This window comes from Schistocerca serialis, chromosome 3 (genome assembly GCF_023864345.2).
Source record: "Schistocerca serialis cubense isolate TAMUIC-IGC-003099 chromosome 3, iqSchSeri2.2, whole genome shotgun sequence".
NCBI lineage: Eukaryota > Metazoa > Arthropoda > Insecta > Orthoptera > Acrididae > Schistocerca > Schistocerca serialis.
The window spans coordinates 986,548,946-986,567,330 of NC_064640.1; the positions used below are offsets into that span (position 1 = coordinate 986,548,946).

The following is an 18,385-nucleotide window of genomic DNA, read 5'->3' on the forward strand; positions in this document are numbered from 1 at the left end:
AGGAAACTCTTCAGTTTCGATTTGAAAGCTTGTGGATTACTACTAAGATCTTTGAATTTGAGTGGCAGCTTACTGAAAATGGATGCAGCTGTATACTGCACACCTTTTTGCACAAGAGTTAAGGAAGCCCAATCCAAATGCAGGTTTGATTTCTGCAGAGCATTAACCGAGTGAAAGCTGCTTATTCTTGGGAATAAACTAATACTGGTAACAAGAAACGAAGATAAGGAATATACATATTGAGAGGCCAATGTCAAAATACCCAGACTCGTGAACAGAGGTCGACAAGAGGTTCGTGAACTCACACCACTTATTGCCCGAACCGCCCGTTTCTGAGCCAAAAATATCCTTGTAGAATGGGAAGAGTTACTCCCAAATATAATACGATACGACATAAGTGAATGGAAATAAGCAAAGTAGACTAATTTTCATGTCAAAGTATCACTCACTTTTGATACCATTCGAATAGTAGAAATGGCAGAATTAAGTCTTTGAACAAGATCCTGAACGTGGGCTTTCCACGACAGCTTACTATTTATATGGACACCTAGAAATTTGAACTGTTCAGTTTCACTAATCATATGACCGTTCTGTGAAATTAAATGTAAAATTAAAATGTCAGGTTTTGTTGAATTGTGTGTTAGAAACTGTAAAAACTGAGTCCTACTGTGATTTAACGTTAGTTTATTTTCTGAAAGCCATGAACTGAGGTCATGTGCTGCACTATTTGAAACCAAGTCAATGTTTCACACAACATCCTTTACTACCAAGCTAGTGTCATCAGCAAACAGAAATATTTTAGAGTTACCCATAATACTAGAGAGCATATCATTTATATAAATAAAGAACAGGAGCAGCCCCAACACTGATCCCTGGGGGTACCCCCGACTTGACAGTACCCCACTCAGATCCCACATCACAGCCGTTATCAACACTGTGGATAATGACCTGTTGCTAAATTAAGAGGTGAACTAGTTGTGAGCTACTCCCCGTATTCTGTAATTGTCCAACTTCTGGAGCAATATTTTGTGATCAACACAATCAAATGCCTTAGTTAAATCAGAAAATACGCCAAGTGTTTGAAACTTTTTGTTTAGCCCATCCAGTACCTCACAGAGACCAGAGAATATAGCATTTTCAGTTGTTAGACAACTTCTAAAGCCGAACTGTACATTTGATAGCAAATCTTACGATATAAAATGATCAATTATCCTTACATACACAGCCTTTTAAATAACTTTTGCAAACACTGATGGCATAGAAATAGGTCTAAAATTATCTACATTATCCCTTTCTCCATTTTTATAAAGTGGCTTTACTACTGAGTACTTTAATCGCCCAGGAAACTGACCATTCCTAAAGGAAAAATTACAAATATGGCTAAATACAGGGCTAACATGTTCGGCACAGTACTTTACTAGTCTGCTAGGCACTCCATCATAACCATGAGAGTCCTTACTCTTCAGTGATTTAATTATTGACTCAATCTCCCTCTTGTCTGTATCACAAAGGAGTATTTCAGATATCAATCTCGGAAAGGCATTTGCCAAGGAAATTATATGATTCTGTGTAGAAACTAAATTTTTATTTAATTCACCAGCAATGCCCAGAAAATGATTGTTAAATACTGTTCATATATCTAATTTACCAATAACAGAAATATTTTTACTATGAATTGACTTTATATCGTCAACCTAGTGCTGCTGACCAGACACTTCTTTCACAACTGACCATATGGTTTTAATTTTATCCTGTGAATTAGCTATTCTATTTGCATGGAACTTACTAATTGCCTTTCTTATAACATTTTGAAGCACCTCACAATAATGTTTGTAATGGGCTACTGTAGCTTGATTGTTACTGCTTCTAACATTTTGATATAATTCTCACTTTTTTGTACTTGATATCCTTATCCCACTAGTCAGCCACCTGGGCTGTCCATTATTGCTAGAACCCCGTTTAGAATGTTCTTTCCTACATAGTTTGTAATTAAATATGACATTGGTTTGAGTAGAAAAGCCTTTTAGTGTTAAAATTTGTACATCATGGTCTGAAAGGCCATTGACACTTTTACTAACAGAATGCCCATCCAGTAATGAAGAATGAATAAAAATATTGTCTATGACTGTGCTACTGTTCTCCTGCACCCTAGTTGGAAAAAACATAGTTTGCATCAGATCATATGAATTTAGGAGATCTACCAACATCCTTTTTCTTGCACAATCATATACAAAATTAATATTAAAGTCACCACATATAACTAATTTTTGGTGCTTCCTATAAAGTGAACAAAGAACCCTCTCTAGCTAGAGCAAAAATGTTCTGAAGTCAAAGTTAGGGGATCTATGAACAACAACAATTAGAAGTTTAGTTTTACTAAATTCAACTAACGCTGCACAACTTTCAAATATCCGTTCAGTGCAGTATTGTGATATGTCTATGGACTCAAATGGAATACTGTTTTTTTACATACAGAATGACTCCCCCACCCCGCAAGGAACTCCTTGAGAAACAGCTAGCTAATCTGTAGCCTGGTAAATGAAGCCTATGAATTATCAAATTATTTAAGTGATGCTCTGATATACTAATAATTTCAGAGTCAACATCTATTAGCAGTTCACTAACTTATATTTTGATGAAATATGCTAATTCTTTCTCTACTTGGAAACATTACATCCTCTGAAAGTGAGCCCTTAGTTAGAGGGACTTCCTTTAAGCATGTATACCTATCAGCTAACTTCAATCTAAAAAAGGTGTAGCTCTAACACCAACTACTACAGGAATTTTTCCATGAGTGACACCACCACCACCACCTATAAGCTTAGCGAGCCTCCCCTTCCCACACCTATTGAGGTGCAGGCCATGCCTAGTGAAACCTGATCTACCGACTGGCACCACTGAGATGTGATTCATGCCCTCTGCCATCAGTGCCCTCCCCAGCCCCACATTAACACGCCTAACAGCCACATTAAGGTGAGGCCGATCATGACGCTGAAACAGTTGCACGAAATGCACATCAGTGCCATCAGTTTGAGTAGCTATCTTAACCAAGTCACCACCAACATATTCCCCATCCCTATCGAGACTATTCCCTGCTCCACCCACTATCACTACCTGATCGTCCTCCGTAAAATTCTTACATAACTCCCCCATGCTTCCAGTCACCTGAGCCAACCCTGCACTAGGCTTCACAATGCTGGTGACCTGGCACTCACTCCCCAACACTTTCTGCAACTGCTGGCCCACACCTCAACCGTAAGAACTACCTAGCAGCAGAACCTTCTTTCTGCTAGACTTTGCAACTAACCTAGGCCTCCCAATAGCTGAGGACTGCTGCAAGTTCCCTCCATGTACAGTGTACTATGTATCATAAATAGTGATGAAAGTTTTAGCATACTACTTTGAATTTATAATTCTCAAGGCACCTACAGCGAGGCCTTTCAGCTGAAAAGAAGTAAAATGACAGAGCAATAAATAGCCTCCGCCTAGGGAAGTATTCCTCTGCACACTGTTAGCTACCTTATGATATGTGGCAAAGAGTACTTTGGGTACCATTATCATTTGCCTCACTTTTCCTTTCCATTTGCCAATGGTGCACGGGAAGAATGGCTGATAGCAAACCTCTGTATGTGTTCAAATTTATCATTATGGTTATTTCACCGGATTTAGCTGGGAGACCTAAATGTTGCTAGGCTTGTTAATAGGCACACACATGGAATTTTAACTGTAAACCCCATGGATACACACCTTTCTAGCAGTGTCATTGGAGCTGGATAAGCATGCTACCTCCTTAATGCTTAGCACTTCCTAAACATACTCGTGGTGAAATATGGTGCTATTCTCCAACTCATCTGCTCAGTCTGTGTGGTAATAAATCCACATCACTGAATAATATTTCGGTCAGTTGTAGGAGGATTTTGTGAACTACTTATTTTGTATGTGAATTACAAGTCCTTAAGATTGTTCCCATGGATCTTAACCCACCACTTGTTTCTTTTTTTTCTTAACTACTACTACGTGGTGGTTCCACTTTAGATCACCCCAGATATGTACTTTTAGGTCCAACTGCATATCATTTAGTAAACACAAAGGAAATTTTCGTGTAAATTACGAAAGAAACAAGTGGAAAAGACACAAAAAAAATGGTCAACTGGAATAAAAACATGAATGTCCCCGTACTGGTTCGATTCCATCCTACTGACCCTAGCGATGACTATTTGTCCAGTAACTAGATGTGAATCTAAATGAATTAAGTAATTACATTAAATTCCTCATAGCTTGGCAAAGATATCTGAAGGTACAGTCCTGTCAATAACTGTGTCATTAATTCCTAATAATTAGGAAGGATATGACACTGCAGTTTTAGGCCCAGGGTTACTGCTTTTAAAATATCAAAAATTTCAACAGAATAAACAATCATATTGGTGTAAACAGCTACATTTACTGACTGTTCATCTTTAAGCACTGGGTTCTGTATTTTTGATGCACTCATCACAGCAATTTTGCGACTTGCTTGACTGACACTTATGCCCTAATATGTTGCAAGTCCTCGATTCATTTTCACATGAACTGGATCGCAGTCACATACTACCTGAAATCTGTCGTTCCTATTATTTTAAGAAAGTGTGTTGCAAAAATCAACTCTTCTGTTAAGTTTTCGCTCTTAATCTTATTGTATCGTTCTTGCACTAAACAGTCTTTCAGCCTATTTGGGAGAAAAAAAAAAAAAACTGTGTTTTTAGTGGTACAGGTTTGTCACTGAAGTTAGTAATAACTCTGTTTCTGAGAGATACTGTCATTTTTCTGAGAATTTCTCAGTCTCTACAGTATACATGAACAGATTTCTGTGTCAAATATACAACAAAATTTATTTATAAACAGCATTGGGATAGAAATAATACCGAGGCTTTTGAAATAGTCGCTAAGAAATATATAATCATACCACCACCACCACCACCACCACCACCACCACCACCACCACTCTTCCCCTGTAAAAATTCTGATCCTATCATAAACCATGATTCACCATACTTTAACAAATTCAGTGTTCATTCAGTATACTGAACAGAGATTTCCTGCATGTGTATTGTCACAATTAATGCATTATCAATTTAGCTGTGATTAATTTATACAACACACACTTAATGTTATCCACAGAAACTGCAGTCGACCGTGTGGATGAAGCTTCTTACTAAGTTTCATCCACAATTGCGTCCCTCTGTTTTCTCCAGTCTTTGTTGCTGAACACTGTGTGCTACATCTGTATCAGGTATATAACTAAAAACACTTTTGTGAGCAACAGTTTTAGTATTTGCCAATATGAGTTCACTCGAAAGGAATGAAGCAAGAATACGGGTTAGCATCCTATTAACAATGAAGTCATTTGGCACCAAGTTCAAACATAACATGGAAAAGAATGGGAAGGAAGTTTGCTATATCCACTTGAAAGACTTAGTCTAGCATTCACATCAAACAATTTGGTGAAACTGCAGAAAACCTAAATCTGGATGACCAGATAAGAACTCTGACTCCTAGAATGTGTGTACTAACTTACCGCTGCACCACATTGTTTTTTTGTTCTCTAAGCTGTTCCACTGGTAGCTCTTCCTTTAGCACCTCCAAGCCACTAGTTTACTTTTCTCCTCTCGCAACTCTCCCCCACTCTTTTCTCCAAACATTTATTTACAAACAGATGTCAAGGGTCAACCATATATTATAGCTTTAGTTTCCTATTTCCACATGTTCACTGCTGAGTCTTATTTCTTACTGCAGTTACATAACTTCAGCCATCACACTGTTTTCACGAAGTGAGATAGGACAGTGGTTAGCACACTGGACTTTCAATCAGGAGGACCAGAGTTCAAATCCACATGTGGCAATCCTGATTTAGATTTTCCATGATTTTCCTACTAGGTGCAGTTCATTTTTGAAATGGCTATTTGACAATTTTTCACCAGTTGTCCGTACACATTCTGCTGCCTCTTTCAACTGACATTACTTTATTTTCAATATTTAAACAATTTTATCTCCACTTTTAGCATGGGATGTACTCAGCAAGCTTTCTTATTCTATGGCTTTTTTCTAATAGTGTTTGCTGATATCACTCATTTCCTTAATTTTATATAAATTGCATCACAGTTATTTACTTTTCTCAGTATCTTCCAATTTTATCAATTTTCCTAATTATCTACTTGTGCAGTTAAATGATATCATATCACAAACTAATATTTGTAAATAGTTATCTTTACTGTGCAATCCATACACTCACTTCAGACAGTGTACTGTCAAAATCTAAAATTCTGAGATGCCAGTCCTTAAGCAAATGACATACATGGTTTGATACTTTTTTCCTCCCTTAGTCAGTGAGAAACAGATTTCGTCACGAGTGTGTTAAGTGGCTGGAAAAGGACAATGTCGACATTAATTACCAACTGTTTCAGTGAAACATTTGGTCCAAAAAATTTTCGAAATAGTTTCTCAAGAATTCCGTCAGCAGATAGAAATCTTGGCCCTTTTTGTTTAAAAGGTCAAGATAACACACCAGGATGTTCTTAAGATGTAATGATATGTTACACTACAAAACAAAATGGTATGAAAACTTACACAATGGCATTTACTCCGCGACAATATCGCTCCCACATCGATCTAAATCTGGGCTGTCCTCCAATGTCCCATACTTTTATCGTTACGTTTCCTTTTGTTATCTTCCTCATATTGAAACCTACCGTCGGTATCATATCTTCACTGAATTGACCGGACTGCAAACATATGAAAGAACCATCATCACACTAAAGTAAAAACCGGAGACATATGGGCAACATAAAGTACACAATAAAGCAAAACTTCGTAGTGCCAAACTTGCTGTTTGAAAGAGCAATATAAAAAACTGCACAAAAACCACTTTCACGAAATTCACTGGTAATTAACGATTGAACAAGAGTATGCCAGTCGTCCAAAAGAAATGAATCATCATGAAAATAAAGTTTTAATATATCAATATTTATGTTCTTACCGCTATGACGTTTACGAACGTAGTTTTACCAGAGTACTGCAAGCCTACTAATGTCAGTTCCATTTCTTCTTTCCAAAACAAACTTTTAAACCAATCTAGAATACGATTTATTAAAGCCAACATGTTGTCTGCCGCTATGAAATCTGCCCACAGCAGTTAAAATAAAGTGGTCCACTTGGAATATCAGAATATTGCCGAAGGCACCGACAATTACAATATTTGACTTCACATCAACATCTGGCCGTCAAAAGTCCTATGACTATTCGTGTTACTGCAAGGTTCAAAATCCACACTGAATGCGCTGTCACCCAAAAATTATATAAACCCTTAGTGCGTAATAGGGCGATGACACTATTGTCATAGTGATGTTCCGTTACATTTGACAGCAATGTTTATTGTACATAAAACATATTTCTAATTTTTAGGTAAATAAATTTAACTCTGGTAGGTGGTGTTATTGTTTGCTGTCTTTCAAAATACCTATAAACCTAGTTACATAATTCGTATCCTTATTTTACTGTAGCTTTTCCAGGGGAATAAAATTTATAGAACTACGAAAATATTACTTCTGTACTTTTTCCAGTACGTTTTTCTGAACTTTATTATCGATTTTTTTAACATTCGATGTCAAAGAGTTCCATTACGATATGCAGTGGTGTGTAATATCTTTTTATTTCAAAACATTGTGTTGTTTATTTTAATGAAGGATAATGAGATTTGTGACACAATGTGATTTTTTCACAGCGTGTAGCGTGCCAAGCATTATTTCAGCATGAAATCGCTAACACGCTTGGTAATATTGCTGCTAGCTGTTTGCGTCTGTTTTGTATTCGTTGGCGTGAATCTTTTGTACCTCAAACCAAAACTGTATAATGGATTTGGAAGTCAAACTAGTGCCATGAACTTAGTGTATGTGAAGCATAAGCCGTCCACACAGTTTGAAACCAGGGGTGACATTATCTCTAGAAGCACAGAAACCAAAATTGAAGCAGATGCTAGTGTTCCACATCTTTACAGAGGTTCACTTCGCAATCCTTGGAGTAGCAGGTACGTGTATTCGTTGTTATTTAAAGCAAAATTTGATTTATGGGTCAGTTTGAGAGAGAGGAAGGGTTATTATTTTGTGTATTTATTATAGTAAATTATTGATTTTTGTTTCCATAGAACTCAGATTCATATGTTTGGAAGCGTCTGGAAGACATGTAATATGGAAAAACTATTTAGACTGTGAAGAAGAGAATAACATTGTTGACTGTGCAAAATATAATATAGCTGAAAGTGTTTTGACTCTCTTAATTATATCCTCATACTTTACTGCCTCTAAATAGATTTTAGTTGTATAGACCTATGTTTCAGATTGGCAATAACCAAATTGACAAACGCAAGTTTCAGGGATGAGGGGAAGTGACAGGAGAGGAAAAAAGAGAACATATTGAAAATAATTCTTAAACTCCCAGATACTTCTAACTTTGAGCGCTACTGGGTGCATGCTATGTATAGTAAAGAAAGTGGCTTTTTATGACTAGATGTTATGTTACGTGGAATCTCTGCACCAAAATTTAACTGACAAGTGTCCTTTTTGTATGACGTATGTTTCTTTTCTGTTCGCCTTCCACATAAACATTTCTTATTGTTATTCAGGAAGTGTAATGGGATAAATCGACCATTGTGCTGTTGAACTTAATTTACTCACGAACACTATTGCTCTTATAATAATTTTTGGCAGTAAGATAAACACAACATTATTGAAGCTGATATTATTCTTTATTAACTACAAATGTAGCTCTATGCACTTTGTTGGATAATGCATTAGAGCTGCATGCCAGATTTTAACAGCCTGTACATCTAAACCTGCATTTTGCGGGTATAGAACTACCTAAGAATATTTCATGGACCAACTCAAAATCTTCAGTAACAGATATATGGGATTGATTCTAGGTTTTTATCTCTAAATCCTACATAAGTCCACCAAAAAGAACATTAATGCCCCCTTAAAGAAGCTATGTTTAATTTGTCTTCTAAGTACATATTTTTCTAGAGCTTCATGTGCTATTCACCTGAACTCAAGACATTGTACATATTCCTTGTGTGAATTGAATTTTGAATATAACATGACTGTCTTCTTCCTCAGGCTGAACATGTAGACTTTAACACTAGACTCAATAGACCTTCATTCCGTGGTATAATATTATAGAAAGTACTTTGACATCTTGTAAATGGCACATGACTGGAGTTTGTGGTTGTCATTATAATGATGGTCAATGTTTTTTTTTCACAATGAAGGCAGTAGGGCTGTTAATAAAAGTGCTCTTTATAATGGATATTCAAAATGTAGAAGAGCCACATGTTGCAAGAAAAATGCTACAAAACTTGTAAACGGTAACGCTTAGTGTTCCACCTGTCACTAACAATAGGGTCCAGTACTATCATCTTCTCCCTTTAGTACAACACGTTATTAAATACATATAACCATCACCTTTGTAACAAAGTTACTGTCATCAGTATGTTAACAGATTGCAATCATCGTAATCAGCAGCACATACAATTTTACAGCCACTGCAGTATTAAGATTTCCTCTAGACTTGACCATGCATTACATTTTTAAGATACAATTTGACAGCCACTGCTGTATAAAGGCTTCCTCTAGACTTTACCATGCATTACATTTTTAAGATATCCGCACCCATGTTGCTCTTCTGTGTTTTGTAACTTCCCACTCTGTTGCATCATCATCATCTCAGCCTTTTTTCATCACTTGGTTATTTAGCAAAATGTTTCCTTGATCCTTCTACAATCTGTTCACTTGGCTAGAGGCCTCTCTCACCACCATTTTCTTAAGATCATAATTACGTCTTCCACCCAGGCCTATTACCTGATCCATTTGTTTGCTTTCCTGTCTCTCCTAGTAATTTTCCACATGCATTTCTCCATTGCTCCCTGAGCAACCAACTTCAAATGGGCTTCACATTAAAAGTTTATTTCTCACTGCCACAAGATGCAAGAGGTAATACACACTGATTGCCTACGGTTCAGAAGCTTCTTAATTCAGAAAACTCTGTTTATTGATTGTGTGAACCATGACATTATGTTACACAAATTACAATTCTGTGGTATAAATGGAATAGCATATGAGTGGTTTAAGTAATACCTACAGAAAAGGAAACAAAAAAGTTTCTTTATATGAGTCAAGTGATTTAAATAAATTTGCCACTTCATCTAATCATCTAACTGGGATGAAATTATATTAGGTGTTCCACAGGGTTTAATCATGGGGGTCCCCTTCTGTTCTTGATGTATATGAACGACCTTTCTTCTTATCTGAAACAAGAAGCTGAACTGACACTGTTTGCTGATGATAGAAGCATCATTATTAATCCAATTAAAGAAACTCCAATTAAAAATGACACAAATAAGGTCTTTGGAAAAGTTATTAATTGGTCTTCTGCAAATGGGCTTGCTTTAAACTTTGAAAAAGCAATGTACATACAGTTTTCTGCTGCAAAAAGTACAGTTCTTTCAATAAATGTAACACATCAACAGAAGTCAGTAGACAGGGTGTACATGCAGATGAGAATCTTAAGTGGAAATTTTATATTTTGGATCTTCTAAAGCAACTAAGTTCAGCAACTTATGTAATCAGAATAATTGCCAATTTTGAGGATATAGGAATTAGTAAGCTAACATACTTTGCATACTTTCACTCTCTAATGTCATACGGTATATTTTGGGGTAACTCAACAAAAAGTATTCGCTCCTCAAAAGAAACTGGTTAGAATAATGTGTGGGGTTCATAGTCGCACATCTTGTAGCATCTTAAAAAGATTGGGAATTCTTACAACAGCCTCACAGTACATTTACTCACTAATGAAATTTGTTCTCAACAACATGGACCAGTTTAAAAACAACAGTAACATTCATGATTATAATACCAGAAAAAAGAAAGACTTACACTATCAGTTACTCAACCTATCTTTGGCACAGAAAGGGGTAAAATAAAAATATTTGACAAATTACCAGATGAAATGAAATGCCTGACAGACAGAAGTAATAGCTTCAAAAATAAATTGAAATCATATATTTAAAAAAAATCTTGTTTCACATGTGCATTTCTTGTGCACTTGACACGTTCCACATAACAGCGGCTACCATACCGTGCGATTGATCAGTGGAACATGCAACTGATTAACTAAGCCATTTTTTACTCACCTGTTTTACAGTCAGTTATTGTCTTCATCGTTAATTTGTCCTATTTTCTTGTCTGTATTTTGGGTAAACATTATTTTAGTTATATTCTCACAGATTTTCAGGTTCACTCCCAAACATCCTCTACTCAACTCTTCCATTAGTTTTTGAAGTTACCACATTAGATGCAAATAATACAGTGCCATCGGCAACATTTAGGTGATTCATGTGTTTTTCCCATTTAAGAAGTGAATCAGAGTAACATAATAGTAATTATTTTTTCTGATTTTATATGCAAAGTAAAATGTTTAATTTATTTAAAAATGGCAGTTTGAAATGGAAACAAGAAAACAGAAAATTATGTCTAAAATTTATTTTATTGTTTCCCAGTAGAGTTCCTGTTTACCCAGTAAATGTTCATCAATGTCATGGTTCCATTTTTAGTCACAACCCTGTTGTAGCAAATAATGAGAGGGAAGTCAGTTGAACTAGCTTTGTAGTTAAAAAAATTGTCTGTACATCTGATTCCCCACTCCCCTCATTTTAAAGGCTTTAATTACAGATATGTATACATTTTGACCTAATTATGTTTATAGTCTTATTTTAGTACTTTCATTTTCAGAAATTTGGGAAGTATCCTTTCCTGATTTGATTTGATTTATTCATGCAGGAATCATCTTCCAGTGATGAAGACTTTGTCATCATAATGCAGTGAAAATAAAGTGTTCAAAATATATGAGTACATAGAGTATGTAGGTATATTTTTGCGAAGATAAGATCAGTGGCCGCCCATGGCCTTGCTGAAGGAACCATTACAGCATTTGTGTGAAATGATTTAGGAAGACCTGAATCTGCATGGTTGGACAATGCAAAGTCTGCCCTCCTGAAAATTAGATCAGTGTATTGACAAATGCACTCCCTCATTAAGTTGGTCTCCATTGTACAATGTCATTTTACACACTGTTTGTCCCATACAACTTAAGAGACACAGTTTTTCATTGCAGTAAGAACACTTGCTGGTGACTCCTGGACCATGAACCTGCTGCTAGGTTCCTTGCACTTACTCCAGTCTGTTTGAAAAACTGACTCCAAGTTGATAAACAATGAACTATACCCCCTGCACATTTTCATGTCCTACTCTCAGTCCACCTGAAAATCTGAGTTAGCATCCCACCTATGATGATTGAGACGTTGAACTCAGGATAATGACAAGATATGACGATCATGCACATCAGATCTTAAACCATGATTTTTCTGTAAAAGCCTCTCATAGTAATGTGTAGCTGTCTCCTTTCATTATTAACTGTTGTTTAAATCCTTCCAGGTAATGTGTAACATGCATTAGTTATGAAGTATGTTTTAGCTGTGTTTTTTTTTTTTTTTTTTAACAAATTTGTTTTAGTAATCCCTAATCTCCTTGGGCAGTTTATTGCACAGTTTTATTCTCTACTAGTTTATGGTGGTGTTGCATTTTTTTTACACTTGGTGAATTTGATTAGTCAATATATTCACTTGATGCAGTAAGGATACCCAGTTTTTTAAGTAGGCCTTAGTTCTTTACACTGAGCCTAACTGCGACTTCTATTTATTATTCTTACAGCCCTTCTTCACAGTTCGAAGATTGTGTCCATGTTTTGTGCCTTTGATCATCAGAAAAGAATCCTACAGCTAAGAATTGTGTTATCAGGGGAATAGCATGCACCACAAGGCAGTTTAGGTTACAAACTGATATACAACCCTAACATTATTTTTGCCAGTATTTGTGTGTTCATTCGCTGTTAGTTGACAGTGTTAATGACTTGCCACTCTGTCCTCATGAAGATGCAGAGCTAGTTCTTTATGCTGATGATATAAGTATAGTAATCACACCCACCAAACAAGAATTAGCTGAGGACATTATAAATAACAGCTTTCAGCAAATTATTGAGTAGTTCTCTGCACATGGACTCTCACTAAATTTTGAGAAAACACAGGATATGCAGTTCTGTACAATAAATGGCAGAACACCATTGATAAATATAGACTTCAAACAGAAGTCTGTTTGCTGAGGCAGAATATTCAAAGTTTCTGAGTGTGTGCATTGATGAGAAATTGAATAGGAAGAAACACATTTATGATCTGCTGAAATAATTAGGTTCAGCTACATATGCTATTAGGGTTATTGCCCTGTGGCTCTAAAGCACAGCACATTGTCACTTCAAGTACTTGTCAGTCCTCAGGTGACCGTATCCAGTACAAGCAATTGTTGTCGCTTCAGCTGTGTAGATGTTATTATAAACAATAGTGAGCCTTGTCACGCCAACCACTGACAGTCGTGCATCTGTCTTCTGCCGCTGTATTTGTAGACATTTAGAGTCACACCAGGCCTGCTCCTTGGCTGCTTTTATCATTGACTGTGCTAGATGCTACACTCATTCACTATCTGACAGCACCTACCATAGCTCCTACCACTAAGCTGCTTCCTTACATGTTATTACAGTGAAACAATGGATGAGTAATGCTGTAAAGGTTCTACTGATGGTGTTGTGGCCAAACACTACATTCAATCAGTGAGGCTCGGCCTCAATCATTGTCATGTATAATTGTATTAAAATTCATATTTTTTCAACACATCTGATCTGCAGCACATATTAAACAATTAGGTCTTACAATTAAATAGTAAAACACAAGGAATATGGTGGAAGTGGAGTGCATTACAATGTTAATGCATTGTCAGTGAGTGTTTTGACTTTAACTGTCTTAAATATGGTTATCCTTACTGATTCTTACAAATTTTGCTCCATGGCTACCTATAAATGGTGACACTTGTTTGACTTGCTTGTTGTTTGAGAACACAGAAAACAATTGTCTTTATGTTTGTATGCTGTACTTTAGATAACATTCACCTTAATTCTTAACTTTTATTGAAATATACATCTGAACCATCTAATTATTTTTCCAACCAGTTAATCAATAAATACAAAGAAGTTATGTTCTCAAATTCCATGCATATTTAATTTTTTTTTCCTTTTTTTTTTTCCTGTGAACTATCTGTCTTATCTCCTTTAGTAATAGCTTCATTCTTTCTTACAGTTCTTCTAGCTGGGAACATTTGGGGATTTTAACTTTGTCTTGTATTTCCTGGATTACACTGCTGTTAAAATGTTCCAAAACTTTATGGGTGTACCATATGTTACCAACTCTCCTCCTATACATTCTTGATGAATTTTCATATATAACTTTAATTTTACAACTTCAGCAGATGAACTACCATTAAATGTAGTTATGTTGTGAGTTTTAAACTCTGCAGACAGCTTTTCTGTTGGTAGATGCCCATTGTCAAGTCCAGCACATTTAGGTACATTGCAACCACCCTTTTTAAGCAGATCCAAATAGGAATGGATGTTTATAGATTCTTCATGTGCCCTTTAATATAGTAAACATCCACCACAAATGCATTATTTTCTGTGAGTGCTCCAGCGTATGGCCACTTTCCATTGCTATTTGCAGTAAATGCTGACATCTTTTATTCCCCAGTCACATCTAGATTTTCAGATATAGTCTTAATGTCCTGGATTGAGAAAAATGTTTCTCCAGCTTTAATATAACACTTGGGTATAATATTTACACATATTTATTGGAGTCTATGTTAACAATTTCCACATAGTTTACAAGCAAATACACAAAACTAGAGGCAGACAGGCTTTCCTCAGTTGGGATTCTCTGGAAGGTTTACTTGTATACCAGTCAACTTTCATGTTTTATTACTTCCCCAGTACAGTAATTGTAGAACACTGTTATACACAACACATCAGTTGTTGTGTAACTATCTGATAATTTACACTACATAGAGGATGTTACTACAGTCATAGAAAGTCTTGTATCTAATGACGAGTGTAGATGTGTTGCTTATTTTTTTCACTTCATCGTACTGCATACATAGAAGATTTACTTCTCTCAGAGCCCATTTATCGTATATTCTGTCATCCCTAAGGGGATCTTTTAATACACTTTTCAACGTCATACTTCTGCGGTGGTAGGGGGAGTCTATGAGACACTTGGGTGTTAGTAGGATAGGATTTCCAATAGGGTTTCAAATAGATGTTTGAAATTCTTAAAAATTGGCTATTTTGATATCCTCCTATCCTGTAGGGATCTGTACAGTGCAGCAGTACCCAGATGACTGGCAAGCATAGTAGATGTAGTCTCTTCAGTAGGTTTGCTGCCTTTTCTAAGTGTTCTGGGAATAAAGTGCACAAAACACAGTCTTTTGACATTGCTGTCTTGATATAGCCGATCATAGTGTGTTGAAAATGTAAATGATCATCGTATCCATCTAGCCAGTCGCTAGAGGATGTGTTGCGCTAAATAAAGTGGCAACTTTGCACTCAAAATTGTTTGCTGAGGTAGTGTGCTGTGATATCTAACTGTTTAACATTTTCTACACATAAGGTTTGTTGAAGGAGGGGGAAAAAAGAGATGAATTTTAAGAGAATTACACATGACAGCGATAGAAGCCATAACCACATTAGTTGAGTGCAGTGCAATGCAATTGACAGAGTCAGCATTACACACTCATTGTTTCATTTTAATAATATGTAAGGTAGAAACTTTACAACCCTTAGCTGCAGGAGTTGTCAGATCGTTTAGTGCATGTGGCCGCTGCAAGATGAAGTGCTACCCTGTGGCGCAGTGAGTGATAGGCAGCCACCCAGTACCATGGCACTGCCAGAGATCGTGTGACCAAATTATATAGTGCTGTGGATCAATGCAATGCATGAGAGACAGGCCTGACATTCACAGAGGCATAATAAAAACAATGGATATGCAACTGTTGGCTGTCAGTGTGGACTCGCATTCGGGAGAGCAACGGTCCAAAGCCACGTCTGGCCATCCAGATTCAGATTTTCCGTGATTTCCCTAAAACACTTACGGCAAATGTCGAGATGGTTCCTTCGAAAGTGCACGGCCGCTTTCCCCCTCTGTCCTTCCCTAAGCCGAGCTTGTGTTCCATCTCTAATGATCTTGATTTCGACGAGACATTAAACACACATTTCGGCCGTAATGTGATGATCCCTGTCGGGTTTGACCTCCATCTTTCTAAATTTTCCCGAAGAGCGAGCCAATTGGGGAAGGGCACCTTACATGGTGCATCATGTCCATCCTCCATCTTTAGCCACTTTCTCATTGTCGCATTCCAATCCTGCTCATTCTCCATCTCTTGGGCAAGGACACCTTCCTGGGTACGTTTTCCACCATGCTCTATGCAGTGTCGCACCTCGTATCCAGCACGGTAGCCAGTCCATATTGGTGGGGCTGCCATGTACCCTGTTGGTTGTAGCCCCCTGACAACACAGGGATCACTCTGCGGATGCCTGTGCCGTTAACTCCCCACGTATGCCATGGAGTAGATGCCCATCTCCCTGGAGCATCGGGACTCCTGGCAATGGCCATCCCGCCAGGTGGCCCTTGCTGAGGGTGGGTGGCACCCGTGGGGAGGGCCCCTGGCCGGAGAGGGTGGCATCAGGGTGGATGACATGCCATGAAGTGTAGTACATAATCTCTTGTTGGTGGTCCACCGCTAACAGTCTCTAAGCCGGCAAAGTCTAACTTCAGTGCTAAGAAATATGACCCCAAATCATTTCCTTTCCTGGCCAGACCATGGGAGGACTGCCAGGCTAAGGATGGCATTGAAGCTTATTTGCCCTGGCACCTCATATGTACGAGGGTTGATGGGGAATCTTTCATGTCCATGAACCCTCAGTTTTTTGTGGAGCGTTTGCAGGACAATTTTGGGGAGGTGGAGGGCTTGTCCAAAATGCACTCTGGGTCAGTCTTAAAAACAAAAAACAGCATCCTCTGCCTAGTCACAGGCATTACTCGCCTGTGACAAGTTGGAGGATGTTTGTTACCATCATGCCCCGTAAGGGCTTAAATATGGTCCAGGGTATTATATTCCACAGGGACTTTCTTTTGCAGTCTGACGATAAGCTGTGCGCCAATTTAGAGCGGCGAGGTGCTCATTTCGTCCAGCATATCCATCAGGGTCTAAGGGATAATCAGGCTGCCACCGGTGCCTACATCTTGGCCTTCAAGGGTGACACATTGCCCGAGAAGATTGGTCTACTGCTGTGACGTCAAGCCATATATCCCTCCCCCAGTGCGGTGCTTTATGTGCTGGAAGTTTGGCCATATGTCTTCCTGCTGTACTTCCAGCATCACATGTCAAGATTGTGGTCGTCCATCACATCCCAATACTCCATGCACGCCCCCCCCCCCCCCCTCCTCGCCCCTTGCCATCTGTGTCAATCGCGGAGAGCATCATTCACCTTACTCAGCAGACTGCAGGATTTTACAGAAAGAGAGGAAAATCATGGAATATAAAACCCTGGACCGACTGACCTACACTGAGGCTAAGAGAGAATTCAAACGCCTGCATCCTTTACGTATGACATTGTCTTACACCACCCCTACAACAGTTATGGCACCAACAGCTCCGCCAACCCGTCACTTCTCAGAGCTGGAAGACTATACCTGCCCACTTGATAGTGGGGGGCATTTCACTCCCTGTTGCTCCTGCACCACCTACTTCGGGAGCAACACCCCCACGGACGCCTGTTCCCACTTCTAAGCCGGAGAAGTGTAAGTCATCTTCGGCTTCTCTCACTAGGAAGGGGTCCCTTGGGTCACTCCCTTCCCAGGTTACTGCTAGTGGGAAAGATGACACTCGCCAGTGGCTGTAGAGCCCAAAAGCAGCTAGTCACAGGGCTTCACACTCATCCTCAATCACAGAGACTGAGCCAGTGAAGTCCTCCCAGCCCGGGAAACCAAAGGAGCAGTGAGAGAAATCCAAAAACAAAATCTCTAAGACCAAGGAAATTATGGTGGCACCCACGCCACCGTTACCTACAACCTCTGTTTCTGAGGATGGGGTGGAGATTTTGGCGTCTGCTGAGGACCTGGATCTCTCCAGACCCTCAGACAAAATGGATATAGACTGCTCAGGAAAACAGTTGGGTGCGGCAGGTGACCCTGAGGTGTAAACTGCCTCATTGAATGTTCCATGCCTTCCCAGTCTCATGATGTCATCCTCCAGTGGAATTATGGCGGTTTTTTCTACTGCCTGGCTGAGCTACGGCAACTATTAAGCTTTAGACCAGCTATCTGCATTGCCCTCCAGGAAACCTGGTTCCCAGCAATGCAGACCCCTGC

General features: G+C 38.3%; 2 protein-coding genes across 3 annotated transcripts in view; one reads left to right on the top strand and one right to left on the bottom strand.

Annotated features, from left to right (window-relative positions):
- The window catches only part of LOC126471431 (ADP-ribosylation factor-like protein 8B-A), a 50,125-nt gene extending 42,819 nt beyond the window's left edge, over positions 1-7,306 (bottom strand). Inside the window, exons 1-2 of the mRNA XM_050099590.1 lie at positions 7,013-7,306; positions 6,604-6,758 (exon numbers count right to left, since the gene is read on the bottom strand). Coding sequence (XP_049955547.1) covers positions 6,604-6,758; positions 7,013-7,135 — 278 coding nt within the window. The 5' untranslated portion in view covers positions 7,136-7,306. The remainder of the gene's footprint in view (positions 1-6,603; positions 6,759-7,012) is intronic.
- A 402-nt stretch (positions 7,307-7,708) lies between these two features.
- LOC126471432 (glucoside xylosyltransferase 1) overlaps positions 7,709-18,385 on the top strand; it is a 158,671-nt gene continuing 147,994 nt past the window's right edge. For both annotated transcript variants that reach the window (XM_050099591.1, XM_050099592.1), the window contains exon 1: positions 7,709-8,059. In XM_050099591.1, coding sequence (XP_049955548.1) covers positions 7,785-8,059 — 275 coding nt within the window. In that variant the 5' untranslated portion in view covers positions 7,709-7,784. The remainder of the gene's footprint in view (positions 8,060-18,385) is intronic.